This window comes from Pleuronectes platessa, chromosome 6 (genome assembly GCF_947347685.1).
Source record: "Pleuronectes platessa chromosome 6, fPlePla1.1, whole genome shotgun sequence".
Lineage (NCBI taxonomy): Eukaryota > Metazoa > Chordata > Actinopteri > Pleuronectiformes > Pleuronectidae > Pleuronectes > Pleuronectes platessa.
The window spans coordinates 3,819,929-3,837,433 of record NC_070631.1 but is presented as its reverse complement, the minus strand read 5'-3'; the positions used below and the strand labels follow the sequence as shown (position 1 = coordinate 3,837,433).

At 47.1% G+C, this 17,505-nt stretch overlaps 1 protein-coding gene across 1 annotated transcript in view; it reads left to right on the top strand.

Annotated features, from left to right (window-relative positions):
- plxna2 (plexin A2) overlaps positions 1-16,016 on the top strand; it is a 141,256-nt gene extending 125,240 nt beyond the window's left edge. Inside the window, 7 exon segments of the mRNA XM_053423986.1 lie at positions 1,180-1,483; positions 4,854-4,953; positions 7,661-7,851; positions 8,206-8,375; positions 8,513-8,725; positions 8,981-9,131; positions 12,033-16,016. Of these exon segments, the coding sequence (XP_053279961.1) occupies positions 1,180-1,483; positions 4,854-4,953; positions 7,661-7,851; positions 8,206-8,375; positions 8,513-8,725; positions 8,981-9,131; positions 12,033-12,128 (1,225 nt within the window). The 3' untranslated portion in view covers positions 12,129-16,016.
- The last annotated feature ends 1,489 nt before the right edge of the window (positions 16,017-17,505 follow it).

Sequence of the window (17,505 nt, the reverse complement as noted above, 5' to 3'; positions counted from 1 at the left end):
TTTCAGTTTCTGCCGCGGCTTTTATTATGTAGATCGCACCACACGCTGCACCTTGCCAAACTTTGATGTCTCCTGCTGTTGACTCTTAGACGGCCAATTTCCAGCTCCTCATTTGCATGCCCCCGTGTCTGGAGTGATCCAAGTGACTCGCGGAAGAGAGGACAATTACCGCGCAGGTGGCAGGAGAGATGAACTCTCAACATCTCTGCTGCCACTTCTCCAGCTCCTCCCCCCCCCCCGGAGAGAGGAAGCTGCTCGAGTTCGGGGGGGGGGACGGGATCGCTCTTGTTCTCTTCCCTCTGCCCCGGTGACTTCCACGCACTCAGCAGTTAGTCAGGCTGTCGGAGTCTTCTCTCTTTTCTCTTCAGACGTAGAACCTCACAGATCGAGGGTTCGTGAGCTCGCCTGTTACCAAATTAAGCAAAAAAGAAAAGTGAAGTGGAGTTTTGCATTTTCAGGAGACCTTAAAAGAAAGAGGAATGAAATGCAAGAAAGAAAAAGAGCAGGCGTAACGTGAAGACAGCCATCTCCACAGGTCGTGAGTCTCTTCCAGCTCGGGCTCCAGCAGCTCTCGTTAGTCAGCCATCTGCTTTGAGAGGGCCATTGAAGGCGACCTGGTCCAGAGCAGCGACCTGGTCCAGAGCAGCGACCTGGTCCAGAGCAGCGGCCGGGGACAGAGCTGCAGCTGGGGCCGGACACTGGCGCCGCGGGGCCCGGGACACGCTGCTCCATCTTTATGCATAAAAAAAAGGGAGAGGAGGTCTGGCAGAGCTCAAGCTGTGACAGCGGGGGGGTCAGTGTGAACTCCTGTGCCCCAGCACAGTAAGCAGAATAATGTAACAGATGCAGGAGTCATTAGAGGAAGGGACACGTCACAGTGTCCTTCACAGGGGACTTGGCTCCACGCAGCTTCTGTCCTCTCCCCTGTCACCCCCCCCCTTTCTGTCCTCACCTTCACTGTCACAACTTTCTCAGGTTTTCACTTTGCACTTTGGGCTTGTTTATGTTTTTTTTCTTGACTCTCCCCCCTCCCTGGCTCTGTGCACCTCTTCTCCTCTGGTCTCCGCGGTGCTTTAATCCTTGATGAAGCCGTGCAGCCTGTTTGCTTCCAGACCACAATGGGCTCTTGTGTTGTTTTCTGCCCATTCTCTTGCATCGCAATCCGTGTGTCGTTGTTAGCCGCGGGGGAAACACCACAGGGCACACGATAACGCGTGTGTGGCCGCTCTACGTTATCACTCACTCTGCGGCAGATCTGAGGTCTGCTATTGATCACGGATCTAAAGTTCCCCCCATGCAGAACGGAAAGGCCCAGCACTGCAGCTTCAGAGGAGGAGATGGTGGCAGGCTGCAGGGCAACATGCAGAAGAGAGAGGAAAGGAAAGAGAGAGACAGCGTGGTGGAACAGGGCAGTGATGGGATGAAACGACGAAGACACTTGTGCATCATTACTGTTTTGATGAGCTGGCAGTGGCCCCACCGAGTGAGCGTCGTACGCCATGCCACCACATCGGCAGCTCCATTAGCACATCTGGCTCTCGATCACAGCGAGGGAGCACAGCTCATTAGGCCCCGGAGTGAGGGGAAGAAGCTTGAAGGCAAAAAACGCAAAAAGCTGTAAAGTGGAAATATTGAAAGGGGGGGTCTGAAATATGCAGAGTGAGACCGAGCAACACCTTGAGTCTCTGCTAATTCTGAACAGACACACAGGAGCCAGACAGCGACATTAAAATTCATTGGACTCCGAAGAAACCCCATTGGCTATTTACCCGGCCACTTGGGAAATAATGGTTTACATAAGCTGGAAATGGAAATGTACACCTTCCTGAAATTAAAAACATAAACACACACGTTTGTAAATGAGTTCAGGATCTGTATTCCCAACCTTTGCATTCATCGTCAGGGGACTTAACTCCCGTCCTCCCAGCCCGCGCTCTTATTTTGTAATTTTTAACAGTCGCTCCTGCATAGATAGATAACCCTAACCCTGAACCTGAGGAGTCCCACGAGCACGGGAATCACACGTCTCATAGTTCTGAGTCACTTTCTGCAAAGAGCAGCTTTAGCTAATCTCAAAAATGAGACATTATCATGCAGCAGGGTCGTCCCTGTTAAACTGTGCTGAGGCTACCTACATCCATGAAGACTCGTTTTCAGTGTCGTCTTCCTCTTCCACTTTGGCTGCGTCAAAACAAAAAGTAAAGTCGGTCCGTAAACTTCTTTACCCCCCCCCCCCCCCCCCCGCCGCCCGCTGACCTCTGTGTGTCCTCCCCTCTGCGGCAGAGCAGCCGGCAGAGCAGACAGCGATGACCACACCAGGAGAGCCGGCCAGCCAGATCCTGTTACCCACACTTGCAGACTTCACTTGGGGCATTCAGGGTTATTTTCCACAGCCCCGGACACAACGGATACTACTACCTCACTATCTGTTCATCAATCTACAGCTGCTGCTCTCTGTGTAAAACCTGAACACACATCGATAGACAGGAGGTGGAATGTTCCCTGAGTTAATACGTTGAAGAAATATTGTTTTCCATTGATGAAGAAGAAGACGCATTTGATTGATCCTGCACTGCTGCTGCACCCTGAGTCATATCTGTAAGAACTAACACTGATTCCTCCGTGACATATTTCATTGTTTTTTAAACCCAACTTAACTTCAGTCAGTATGCACACTGGCCTTAATCTCTTCAAACGACACTATGTGACACCATGACAGGGTCACACTCACATGCAATCGTCCATTATACATTTCGTCATTCCTCCCAAATGTTGCTCGTGTGTTTCCAAGCTACTGGGCAGAGCGTCAGGATCTGAGGGATCTGATCCAGAAGTGATGGGACCCAGAGGGGACTGGGACTGGGGACTGGGACCAGGGCTGGGGCTCGTGTTGGGAGCAGTGCGAAGTGAAAGATATGGGCTGACCACACTCTGCTGTCTGGTCAGCTCTACACTGCCTAATGGAAGGTCTTATCACAGGCCGGGGCCCACAGCCCTTATCATACCTGCCCCCTATCAGCCCCACACTGGATTATCCCTGAAGGGCGAATCTGCACGCCTTCAATCATTTACTCTATCACAAGGACCCATCTCGGCTGTAGCCTCTCTGTCAGCCATGAAAAGCCGAGAGAAAGAGAGAGGGCGAGATGGAGGGAGGTGTAAAAAGGGAAGGGCGGCAGAGAGGCTATTTCATGCTCTCCAGGGAAAACGTATCATAGAAACTTCACGGAAGTCCTCATCGCTGGTGTGTTAGAGTCGGTCTGAGCACCGGCAGCCGAGAGGCAGCTATAGGAAAGAGAGGCCGTAGAAATTAGGTGCAGGAAAGCAGAGAAAATTGGGAAGGAGAGCGAATGGGTCGGAGACCTTTAGTCGAGGGTGGGGGAAGGGGTTATGGCGACCATTTTCATTTCTCTTCAAGAGGTCTGAGAGCCAGAGCTGCATCAGTAAGAGGATTCGTCCAGATTTCATCCTCAGCTTCATTCGTGGCCAGTAGAAGCCAGATGGCGAATCCAACCAATAACACAGCCGAGATTAGTTTGGTAAGTGTGGGAGACAGGGGTGAGGACGACACCGGGGGGGGGAATAAGGGGAAGTTTGCTCTCAAGAGAAAGCAGGAAGTCAGTAATTGTCCTTTCCACATCCAGCGGCTTATTTCCCCACAAAGGATTGTTGACGGAAAAAAACAATTCCTGCTCAAACATATGAAAAGAAGAAACGTCTCCCTCTTCTCTATCGACTCTTTGAGGTATTCCTTTTGGAGGCTGGCATTTTACTTTTGTTTACGTCTCCACCGCAGGCTCGTCAGTTTTTCTTCTGTGTCGGGGTCTGAAGCAGAAATCCCTCCTCGGGGTCGGGCTGTAAATGCCAGCCAGCAAGTCTGTTTGTTGTTTTAGCTCCCGAACAAAAGAACGGCAAGTTGTGTTTGCTGCGTTAGTTGCTCGCGTGTTAAAGATTGATTCGGCTGAAATTGGCATTTCATGCACGGTTAGGTTTCAAGTGAGGAAGCCTCTTACAGCCTCTTGGAGATGATCCGAGGCGACTGGAGGACGTCATGTAAGGCCAAGGCTCCTTTGTAAGGAGGATGAACCTCGGGATCTGACTCCTTTTGATGACGCACCGTCTCTTACACAGCCTCCTCTCTTCATCTTTCTCTTTTGAGTCTGATTCACTTCATCTCTAATGCAGTCGTTATACCTATGTACTCGCTCTGAGACATGCAGCCTTCCAGTCCCTCTCCTCCCTCGTCTCTTCCCTCTGAGCATCTTATCCTCGTTTCAAACCTCACTCCATGTCTCTAATGTTTGTAAAGGGCGATGACAGTGACAGGCATGTGGAGTGCAGCCATCAGGAAGCCACTGCACTCCGCCGAGCCGATGGGGCTGTGCTGGCGACCAGCAGGGAGGACAGATATGACAGGGAGGGACGGGCAGCCGAGGGAATTGGGATACATTTTGTTTTCGTAAAAGATGATTTACTTGAAACCTGACAGTCCCTCTTGTAATCTGTATCATTACTCTGATTCAATGTGTTTTGGTCTTGTGTGGTCTTTTAGTTTGAGAGAGAAACACGTTCGTCTTTCACTCAAAACCCTGCACTCACTCACACTTGGACAGATTTCCTGCACTCCAGCTCTTATCGTGCACAAACGCTGCTTCTGAATATGCGTGAAGGAAATTTGTCCACCGAAAATATCTGAGTGCAAACGCAGAGCTCGAGCACAAGCAGAGCAAAAAGAAAAAGGGTGCAAAATCTAAATGTGAGATCAAAAGAAAGGAAAAGTCCACTTTATGTAATTATGGCATGTTAATTATCCAGAAATATGATGCTAGCATGTTGCATGTGTCTCTTCCCAGGTGTCGGACCGCTGCGTTGTGGCTCTGGTGCCGAAACAGACCTCGTCATACAACATCCCCACCTCGGCCAGCATATCACGCAGCTCCATCAGCAGATACGGTGAGCTTGTGGCCCAGATTGCTCTTTTCAGACTCTTGTTGTGGCTGGGAAATGATTCTATTGATTGAGAGGTGCCACTTGGCATATGCTGTTATTATATTATGCAGTTATGGATGGATTTTCAAGCCTATTCAACAGGTAATCAACAGTTATTTCCACGCAAATGTTGCTACTATTATTGCTGCACAAACACACAATAATGCTTTTGTTCCAGTTATGAAAAACAGCCAGATTCTCTCTCCTTGAGGGTTCTGCTCTGCTTGGAGGCGCTCGTCTTTGTTGCCAAAGGAGGGGGGGTAGGGGGGGGGGGGGGGTGACTCTGCAGCACGGGTCCAAACTCAGTTGGACGACACAAGATTGGGAAAAATGGAAAAAGAGAAAGAACTGAGGAAGAGGTGCGGTTGAGAGAAAGTCATGATGCTATCATAATGATGATGCAATACAGAGCAGCCTGCTAGGCACTAACTATACAGACATACTTTAAAATACACCAATCACTGTAAAGATAATTGACATGACAGCTCTCAAAAAATGAGCCAAAATATCTTGGTCGCCCCCTGGTGGCTTGCTGCAGTATAGCTTATAAATCCTGCCAAATGTTGGTAAATGGGCAAAAAGATGTCGCAGCAAACATTCAATGAATTCGTTCCAAAGAGGGGTTTTGTCATTAAAGGTTGTTTTTAAATCACATGATGTAAGTTAATGTGTTCATGGTTTAAATTTGTCACATTATCATATAATTATAGGGAGATATGAGAGGTCAGGTCGTCCATCTTTTTAACACAGTCATTGAAATTCACCCAAACCTCAGATGTGCTTGTTGGTTATCAACTGTGTTCCTGAGACAGACACACACAGCAGCACCAGGCAACTTGTGCCTGCTAATTATTCTCCGTGAATGGTGCTTCACACAAACAGAAGGAGATAAGTGAGCAAGGCCAATTATCAGATCGGGGATGGAAAGTGAACACTGCTTTTAAACTGCCGACCACAAAATAAAGAACTGAGTTCCTTTTTTCTCTCTCTGAGCAATTACAAGTGTCTGAAGCTGGAGGTGCTCAGTGGAAGCGTCTCCTCTCCAGGGACGGTTCTGTGAAATAATGCGGAGTGACATTTGAAACGGAGCTGATGAGGAGTATCCGTGATGACCTTTAAAAGACTGCAGAACTCTTTATTACTCTCTTAAACAAAGCACCTTACTGTTGTGAGGAAAGATATCAAACCAAAGCTTTGTAAACAGATGAGGGAGAAACCTTCAGGTGATGTTGAGATGTTATCTCTGCTTCAAGCATCTCAGTCATTTGGAATCTGTCGTGGAGATAGAGCTCCAGTGAGGTTTCAGTCTGTTATTGTTGTGTTTTATTTTTGTGTGTTACTTGTTGCGGTTGCTCAGACGCTGGAGTTGTGTTTGCACGGCAGAGGAAGCAGAAGCTCTGCTGGCACGAGCCCCCGTCCCTCATCAATCACAGTTTGACGCCGCAGGCACAGCTGCACCGCGACACTTCCTGATGGATTCATACCAATTTAACGTTCAACACTTAGCAGCTTGACTCAATTTACACCACCGGCACACACCCGCTCCTCCCTGCAGCCTTAAAATCAGCCCGAACACAGCCCCCCCCCCCCCCCGCAGCCCGACTGTGCCCAGGAGCTGGGGACGGCAGCGAGAGAGGGAAGGGGCTGCGGGTCATAAAGAGGGAGGGGAGTTGGGAAAAGGCTTAGGGTGCAGGGGGGGGGGGGGGGGATGACGAAATAGCAAGGCAGTAAAATCCAGTGACTGGATTAAGATGGGATTTGGGACCTCAATCCACCCTGCATGCAGCCACGTACCTCCAAAGCCCCTCACTCAGGCCCTGGTCCCTCGGGGGCCCCCTCCAGAGGTGCAAGCCGTTCTCACTCTGAACGTGTAAGTGGCTGTAACGGCAGCAAAAAGCTTTGTTGTTGCCCCGCTCAGCTTCTGAAGGCAGGTGAGAAAGCTCCTCGTGGAGATCCTGAATCTCTGGAGAGCTCGCTGCCAGCAGTAGATGTCTGCTAATTAGAGAAACTGAAAAACCAGCATCATTCAGACTGAGTGAGGAAGAGCAAGGAGGCCGAGAGCCGAGCTGAGGAGTGTGTACGTATGGATGGATGAAGGAGGGTGTTACATATTAAGGATCTTTTGATGCATTGATTAGAGAGGGACATTTTCAACATGGCGTTGGTACGACGTGGCAGGGAAGAGCCAATTATGACGGCTTTTAAGAGCAGCCAGACACAGAGGCAGGGAAACGGAACAAAAATACAATTCAGGACGGACGTGGGAACCAGAGAGTAAATATGATGTTTTCTCTAAGTGCCTCTGTCCTGCACGTTGTGTCTAATGAAGGAGAAGGGGTTTCACTTTTACCTTGTTTAACCACGGACACCGACTTCAAGAGGGATGGCACGAATCAATGCAAACCAGGCACCGGAAACTTCCCCTCCCGTGCAGCACTTTGCTGTTCTATGAAATTATGCACCACTGCAACTTCCCCCCCAGCCTGGCTTAGAGCAGGATTCAGCTTTGTAATGAGTTCCAGAGGAGAGATGGAAATGAGAGAGGTGCTGTGTGTGTGTTCGTGTTGTGGGTGTGCTATTTTAGCTGTGTGTTTAAATTACACAAAGGGAAGCTTTTGTAATCACAGTCATTTAGTCTTACCGATAATTCTCTTTGTGTTTTCCCGGACAGACTCGTCGTTCCGCTACACGGGGAGTCCCGACAGCCTGCGGTCGCGTGCCCCCATGATCACCCCCGACCTGGAGAGCGGTGTGAAGGTGTGGCATCTGGTGAAGAACCACGAACACGGGGACCAGAAGGAAGGAGACCGCGGCAGCAAGATGGTCTCTGAGATTTATCTGACCAGGCTGCTGGCGACCAAGGTACATCAATATTCCCCCTTACTCCCATGCTCAGTTTCCTTAAAGCTTATATGTAGAATCTAGTGAAATCTAGTGTTGAAGTTGCATGTTGCAGCTGAATACCCATCACCTCTCCTTCCAAACATGAAAGGGGGCCTCTTGTAAACTTCAGTTGTCATAAAAACTGAAAAGATGTTTAGTTTGGGCTCCTGTTAAAAGCATTGGGGCCTCCATAGAGAGGATATATATATATTTGTTTTATATTCAATTTCTGTCAATAGATCTCTTTCACCTAAATGTTACACTCTGAACTTTTAACGCGACATTAATGAATTCAGATTGTGTTTTTAACCGCAGTTCTATTTTTCATCCCAGGGTACACTACAAAAATTTGTGGACGACCTATTCGAGACGTTATTCAGCACGGTCCACAGGGGGAGCTCTCTCCCCTTGGCCATCAAATACATGTTTGACTTCCTGGACGAGCAGGCGGACAAACACGCCATTCACGACACAGACGTCCGTCACACGTGGAAAAGCAACTGGTAAGACGACGGGAAACCAGTGATGTAACTTCTTCTTCTGTCATCACACGATGGCTTTAACCCCCGACCCTCTCGGATCACTCCTGTCCGTCTCTCACCGATTCTCTTTGTCTCCCCCCCCCCCCCCCCCCCCCCAGCCTCCCGTTGCGTTTCTGGGTGAACGTGATCAAGAACCCGCAGTTTGTGTTTGACATCCACAAGAGCAGCATCACGGACGCCTGTCTGTCCGTCGTGGCTCAGACCTTCATGGACTCCTGCTCCACGTCGGAGCACCGCCTCGGCAAAGACTCTCCATCCAATAAGCTGCTCTACGCTAAAGACATCCCCAATTACAAGAGCTGGGTAGAGAGGTAGGAGCCCTATGAGTCTGATTCCTCCCCCCTGTCTCATCTCAGCTGTTATATTTTGGAAATTGATTCACGATTCTCTTTAGTCTCTGATTCACTACTCAGCCAGATTCTGTTGAAGTCTTTTGTGTCAGCAGGCACGCGTTGTTACAGGAAGTGATGTTATGACTTAAACATGTGACTTTAGAGACTTCAGGGTCTCAACTGAGCTTTTACATGAGACTCAGCGTGTCTCTAAAGTCTCTGCTGTGTCCTCAGGTACTACGCCGACATCAACCGGCTGCCGTCCATCAGCGACCAGGACATGAACGCGTATTTGGCCGAGCAGGCCCGACTCCACTCGACTGAGTTCAACATGATCAGCGCCCTCAACGAGATCTACTCCTACATCAGCAAGTACAGCGAGGAGGTCGGTGATAACTGCATACACTCATGTTTTTACACACACACACTCACACACACACACACACACACACACACACACACAAAATAAGGACATATGACCATTTTATGATCTATGATCTATCTAATAATTCCAGAAATCTCGGTGTCTGTGTCTCGCACATCTCAAGAACCATTTATCTTATTGGCCTTACAATTGTCATGTGTGTTGTTAAGGGCCCGAGGATTTTTGATGCGATTGGAACAAGTGATACGTTCGATAATAATTAACTTTGAATAAACAAGCAACCAAGGTCACAACAACAGCCAATATACCAGACCAGGTTTTCTGGTTTGCTGAGTCTCAATTACTTCAGGTCCCTCTAACACCTCCATAAAGAAAAGCTGCAGTCAACATCACCACGGCCCAAACACACAACGAGCAGTACACCAGTTTGGGAAACACCGAACAAAGAGGAGATGCTGTTATTGTTAATTACATCTTATAAGACATTCACTTTTTATATTCCATTAAAAACAACCTCCATCCATTAGCTCTCTTTCTCTATTTTCCCTCTCTCGCTTCTTGCCTTTTCCATGTAATGACCCCTGATGCATTAACGATCCAAAGTCCAACAGAGAGGTGACATTATACTTTCTTTTTCTTTCTCAGGTGCTCATGAACCCAGTGCCTCTTATTAAATGTTTTGTTATATTGTTATAAGTATTCCTATGCAGTGTAGTTTCTTCCCTGAGCTCTCTGCTCTCCTCCAGTGAACTCCACACCGAGCTGCACTGCACATTTTACCTGGAGGGCAGTCCCAGGCGCTGATTGCATAATGAGCTCCTGCCTTCGTGAATCAGTCGCTAATTACGAGCACAAATTGAACGAGAGGCACGCCGCGGATTTAACCCACACTTTAACGTATGTATAACTCGCCCTCGGTGTTCGCAGACTATTCATATCTGGAGAAGGTTAGTGAGGTCAGCTCCGAGTCCTCAGTAGACTCCCCCAGAGCCCAGAGGTGTGGTGAGACCTGAGCTTAACAAGGCAGGGTGTCTGATCTGTGAAGGAGAAAGTGGATGTGGACCCACTCGGCGTGCCTGTGCTGAGTGAGAATGAGCTACCTGTTATCTAGGGCCTGGAATCATAGGCCACGCAAACACACACAGGCTGTTAGATCACATAGAAGTGGAGGGAGGAAGATAGGGAAGGAAGAGCGAGGAAAGAGCATTCATGGAGACATTCTGCTTCTAATGTCAGGTCCTCCTCTGGGAAGCATTAGCCTGACCTTTCTGTTGGACCACAGCATCTCTCTCTCTCTCTCTCTCTGCCTCCTCCTTCCTTTGCACTTCTTCTCTTTTTACCCATGACCCCTTTGCTCTCCGTGCATTTAACACACAGGCTTTTGCAACATTTGCAGTTGCTGCTGTCGGGTGCACACACACACCTCCTTCACTCCCGTCCAGTGTCTCCTATCTCTTCAGATCGCAGTGCGTAGAAAAACCTCATCTAGGGCCTGTAAGCACTCGTTCATTCTCACTCCACCCATCACAAAGGGGCCGTGTGCCGGGCGAAACCAGGCCAGAGCGGCAGCCTGCTTAAATGGATTTGGGAGATGGTGGTGGGAGCTGCACCTGCATACAGTGCTGCAGATTAATAATAGATTGCTATCTGGCCCGATGAGGAGGAGGAAGCGCTGTGCTCGTAGCTGCCAGACTTTAAGAGCACTTAAGCAGATGAGTGGAAGATGGTAGGTGGGCAGGCGGAGGCTGTGTTCAGCAGCAAACAAAGGTTTGCCGTGCGGAGTAGAAAGAGAGCGAGAGCGCTGCCACGACAAAAAGCAGACAGTTCATTTTAATGCTCGTACAGCCTGCCAACACCAAACTCCTGAAAATGAATATTGTGATCGTGACTGGCTGAAGGATGGAAAGACTTAAATGAGTTTCCCATCAACGGAGACATGATACACCTCATGAAATGTCCCAAAGCACCAGAATAAACATCGCACTGTGTGTTGTTCTACAGCAGTGGATATCCTGACAGGGGCCAGATATTTTATTAATATTTATTACTGGTTTATTTCCCCACCTCTGAATAAATAGGTGACAAAAAAAAAACTGAATAAGTAAAGGATAAAAAATAATATTTGTAATCTAAAACGTGACCCAACATGGAAAATGCCACCCCCCCCCCCCTCATATTAATCCATTATTCATCTCTTACTTCAGAATAGTTTAAATTACATTTTGCATAAGCAGTACCGATGAATTATTTTGTTTTAATTATGAATTATTGAATCAAACACTGCTTGCAGCGCAGTGTAGACCGATGTGAAATTGATCTAATGTAATAAACATACACAGCAGCTGCAGCATTTGGATGCATCCATTTGAAAGGTGTGGGAGACACATTGTAACACATGTATTTTTTTTTTTCACACTTTTACATTCATATTAAAGACCTTTTCCTTGTGTGTTGGTGTCACCCTGACACAGATGGGTCCTGACAGGGCAGACGCCAGATGAGAGCGATGAGAGCAGAGCCTGTCTCAATCCCTTTTGAACCCTGCTTGACAAATGCCAAAATTTACGAGATGGGGCTGAGAAGATAAAAAGGGGAAAAGCTAATACACAAATGTGTCTCAATGTTGTCAGAGACAAAAGGCGCTGATGTAATTCTTTCGTGTGATGTCTGTAGCAGAAACCTGAAAAGCCACGCCGCTCTGTAAAAAAATGTAATTCTAGGTTTTGAAACACCAAAGCAGCAGACGGCCATTACTCGCTATTAAAGGTCATCACATCTAATTCTGTGGATGTATCACAACAAGGATGGAATCACACACACACACACACACACACACACACACACACACACACACACACACATATACACACATATCTGACCAGTTCCTTTGCGTCTGTACAGATCATGGCCGCTCTGGAGCAGGACGAGCAGGCGAGGAAACAGCGGCTCGGCTACAAGGTTGAGCAGCTCATCTCTGCCATGTCCCTCGAGAGCTGAGAGCGACCCCTGCTGACGAGCAGAGGGAACGAGGAAGAGCGGACCACAGCCTCCACTGGACCTTCCACAATGGTCCCACATTACTTACCTCTCGTCGTGGGGGGGGGGGGGGAGGCCTCAACCACGAGCCGGACCTGGGACCTCTTGTATTCACGGCCCCCCCGACAGACACACAACTGCATTCATTTGTTACACTCCCTCTTTGACCTTCATGAGCTAAGGGCCCACAGACTGAGACAGAGGCCCCTGCAGCCCGGGCCCAAAGTGGCACAAGGGGAAGGAACATCAGCAGAGAAGACAACAACATGGCTTGTGTTTATTTTGTTTCGTTTGCTTTAAGTTTTCGCAAAGAAAATGTTCTCTCAGTTTAACAGGAAAGTGGGTGCATGTGTGTGTGTGTGTGTGTGTGTGTGTGTGCACTGAGGAAGACTCCTGCAAAGACTGAGAGAGCCAATGGACAAACAGATTTATTCTCTACTGAGACACAAACTCTCATCCGAGTGTGAAATGGAGACAAATAAAAAAAGAAGCAGCGAGAAGCACAGGAGCAAACCTCACGTTGGACAGCGCTGCTCAAATTTCTCCAATTTTTATTTTTGTACTTGTACATGTGAATATTATCAGTTGCAGTTGAAATCCCCCCCCCCCCTAGGATGCTGTTGTACAGAGACATGGACAGAGTGACGCTGCTGCATCGGGGGGGGGCGTGGTCGTTATACAGGCCATGATCCATGTCTCCTCTCCCTCCCTGCCTCCCCGGACTTGATGCTTCAAAACGTCTCTGCTCTCTATCCAATCAGAAGTGTACAGGAACCTCTGAGCACACGCCTCATCATCGAACAGTCAGATGAACTCAGCTGGTGGTGGTCGCGGCTCAGCCAGCATGCTCCCACCTAGACTGAGGATGAGGATGGATGAGGTCCACAGTGTATTCAGGAGATGACCTTTGACTCAGCATCACCCAAGGCTTCCTCCAGCGGTTAGCTCCTCTGTGTGTGTACCGGTCGATAACTTGCCAATCAGTGTCTGTGAATGTACAAAATGTTTTTTATTTGTTTTCGTTGAGTGTACGTCTATTTTGAGTTTTATCAAAAACACAAAGGGACTCAGTTGAACTGAGCTCCGGAGATATTTACAGCATCAAGTGTCGACCGTCCTGACCCCAAACCGTCCGGCTCGGTCATCATCCTGTGTTCTGCCAGAGGAGAGTGGTTACTACAAACCAGTGACTGTGTGTGAAGATGGACGACAGGTCTTCACCGTCTGGATAAAACACTGGATGAACACCCCCAACGTGAAGAAACATTAATCTAATGTGTTCTTTGACTTTTTAGTTTGGTCCGTGTCCCATCTGCTAACATGGAGGAGGTGGGATTTAAGACCTATACTTCAGCCAGCCACCAGGGGGTGATCCTGTTTCGTGTCGTCCATCTTCACAGCATTTAGAGCCTATTAGATACCAGACCAGACCCTTTGGTAAAACTCTGTTTGTATCTGTGGGAACTTTCTGTTTCCTCTGCATGCGATCGCACATCACAAAGTCTTTAAGGGTCCATCTTGGATTTGATCAAGTGCTAACGAGTCCGGCCAGTTCTTGTTGGCCAGTTGAGACGGCAGCTGATGGGAGATCTTACCCGACCACCGTCCACGTCTTCGCACAGACAATAAAAAGCCTAAAGCCGCGTGAGTGGGTCGACTTTGACCGAGTGCCAAAAGATCCTGTCCTTTCCGATTCTTCGCTAATGTGTCAAAAATCGGTTTATGCTTTACAGAGGGAGCCAAGCTCTCGTGTTTTGGAGTGTGGAGCCGGTTGAGGTTGAAGCGCGTGTGACTGGAACTAAAAAAAGTCAAGAAAGGTACGAAGCCTGAGCTGGAGAAACAAGAGGAGGAACACAAGACGGAGTGTGTTTCATGTTTTGTGGAATGCGTCTTCAGACTTAAACCAAACAGTCATCAGCTAAAAGGCCGATGTAACCTTCCAACCTTCTAGCTGGACGACGACAAACTGTAGATTTTCCGTCCTCTGGGTTTAATTTTCCTCTCAGATATATATATATATATATTTGCTTGTTGTTTACATCAAGTACTTGAACATTGGTAGTACTAACGGTTTGTACAGTGCAGTACTGCAAGTGTGTGTGTGTGTGTGTGTGTGTGTGCTGAGAGTGTGAAAAAAACACCATGGGCGGGTGAAAGGTGCTTCTTTTTCTCTGTGGCCTTAGATTCCCACCTGCATGCTCACGATCTTATTAGTCCTCGACTGCAGCTCGTTTTTCTCAGTGCTTCTCGGAGCCCAGCGTGTTTTTTTGTTATGGGGGGGGTGGGGGGTGATACCTGGCCCAGGCGCTCGGCTGCCAGATAAAGTCAGAGGAAAGGTGAAGAGGGTACAGGCCCGGCTCAGGCAGACATCACCTGGCTCGAAGCTCAGTTTGCCTTCGCTGTTTGAAGAGAAGTCTCGAGAAGCGAGGGAGAGAGAGGAAGGTAGAGAGCGAGAGAGAGAGAGAGAGAGAGCGAGAGAGAACCCCTTTAGCTCTAGCTTCCTGCTCCGGCTTTGAAGCTGCTCTTTGATGTGAGTCAGTTGTGAGCACAGTGTGATCAGGAGATGGGGGGTGGGGGGGGGGGAAGAAGAAAGATCAAAACTCGCAGCCAAGGAGAAATGTAAGATGTGGTGATGATTGACGCGCTGTTACTGAGTCTGGCCAGTGGGGGGCAGTAGTGGGTAAGAGTAGCCGTGTTTTGCTCCTTCGCTCCCTGACCCCCAACATGTAGGTACACACACAAAGCTTCTTCCTTTTGATTGAGGTGTCTTCCCAATTTCAGCGAATAGAATTGTATCCTCCTCATACCTCACATTGCTTGAATGGAGTAATGCTTTTTTTTTGTTTTTATCATTTTAACAGGACGTAAATGCCTTTTCCTTTTTCCCAGGGGATGAACTGTAGGTGTGTTAAAGCCCCTCCAACACTTCACATCAGTGTGTTTGATTTTTCCCTCAAAGATCATTTATATATCATCGCCTCCTCTCGTCTCGTGTGCGATGTTTTTGCATGTGTTAGATTTCATGCTTCAGTTCTGTGTGGTTTTATTCCACGTCGAGCCGCCGAACTGCGATTCTTCCCCCGAAAGCCCATTTGTACGAGTCTTACATCACACCTGAATGCACCTTTTCTTTTGTGAAAGAGATTTTTTTTGCGGGGGGGGTTTGTTTTTGTTGCTTATTGCTTGTTTTCCATGCTTGATTCTGGGAACCTTTTCAATTCAGTTTGAAGTGAGAAGAAGGAAGCATGTTTACTCTTTCTGCAGCGCAGGAGGAAGTGAGTGACACGGAGAGACGCTCATGAACACGACCTCATTCCAGCTCCAGCTGCAAACTGAAGATGCTACGTGCACTTTTTATTTGTTCTGCTCTCGGTGTAATGTGTCATCATCCCTATAGAAGACAAAGCTTTTTTTTTATTGTTTGTTTCATGGCGTCAGACTGAGGAACTGAAATCCAGATCAATGTAATAATCTCAATTATCACCAAGTATAAAATGAGTATCCTTCCATTTTAAACACGTTGTAAACAAACCCTTTTTAGACACTGGAGTTCTGTAAAATAGTTATTACTGGCAATGATGATGATGACGATGATGATGATGATGATGATGATAATAATAATGGCTGTCTGTTCTTCTTGTTTTATAAAAAGTGTTGTGAAAAATTGTAAGAAACTTAAAGTATTTAAAAAAGTTTGTTCTCTTGTTTTTTATTTGCTTTGGTTTTGTTATGATAATATATTATTGTGTACCTATTGTAAATATGAAGCACACCTATTTTGCAAGCCAAGGATTCACTTTGTACTGTTGTTATATATAAATAAACTTTGCTGGTTAAAAATTGCATAGAGCTGAAATCAGTATCCACGTCTTTTTGTTTTAGACACAATTAACAACCTGTCACTCATAGACAAAATATCAAATGTTGAATATAAAAATAATACAAACATGGTTTAAATGTTGAAATAACACAATAATAATGAAAGGAAAATACAAGAAAGAAGGTTAAGCAAATAAATTGAGGATTAACAAGTTTCCAGAGTTAATTATAATTTAATTTAATTGTCTTTTTTTATTGATTGAAATACTAATTCTATTTGCTTGTTCCTTTTTTATTTGAAATAGAATAAATCTCTAAGAACATGATATTCAAGAGGCCAGAAACATGATTTCTGAAGCCACCTTGACCCTTGACCTTAAAAATGTTATCAGTTCATCTGTGAGTCTGAACATTTCGGCCAATTTTGAAGGGATCTCTCAAGGGATTGTGTGATTTGGAGTTCGGATAAATGAGCATCATGTTTTGAATCATGTCACAAGCTTAAAACAGGTTTTAATATTGTAACCATGTTTATTTAGTTGCCTTCTGACACTTCAGGGTGGCCCCCGTTTAAATGTTCCTGCTGCAAGGGATTATGGGATGGAATGACCTCCTGCCCTGTCCCCTCTGTAGGTTAAATGAGATTAGACATTTAGGATTCAAGCAAGTTCCCTCAACAATTAAGAGAATTTTAAACTTAGATAATTAGAAAACTTCATAAACAAAGACTATCCAGCTGTAGCCTGTTTGTTTCTACCCTATATTTATATTTAAAATGAGCTTTTATCAGTTCCTCTTCTTTCCCTTCCATTTCAAAGCCCATTTTTAGACATTTACTCGTTTACACAACAGAGATAATGTCATCCGCTGGAAACACAAGTCACGCTGAATATAAAAATGTTTGTGTTGTGTTGTGTTTGTGCCGATTTGACTGAGTTACGGCTCAGAAGAGAAGGAGCGTGAGTTTGATTCAAATTGGGCAATTGTGCACCGAGGGTCTGGGAGTGCTGCAAATTGCCTCGTTGAAACCGCTGCTGCCGACTGTGATGATGAAGGAGCCAAACCACAATATCCAGTATCCTGTTGTTTCCAGCACTGTGGTATTATACCTGTCACTTCCTCCTCACACCTCCTAACAGGGGGGGGGGGGACTCACAGCTTGAAAACCTCTGTCCTGAGGCACATGTCTGGCTCATCCCCAAACTCCTCCAGTGTACGTGGGCGCCAGGGAGACAAAGTTTACAGCTCGGCCCTCGCCTGCTGCTCTTGAGTTCATCCTCTATTTCCCACTCACTTCCTTTTCCCGGCCAGCAGCTACCGGAGTCACCCCCGGCTGTAACAAGCTGAATGGTGATAGTTTGTCTTCCTGCAGCTCCTCTGCACCATCACGGTGCCACGAGATCACATTAGAGTTCTACTGGAGGTTTGGGTCAGTGTGTTTATCTGGAGTCCAAATGGCCCCGAGGTCAGAGAGCTGGTGGAAAAACGACTGCGGACGACCACTGAGGCGCGAGTGCAA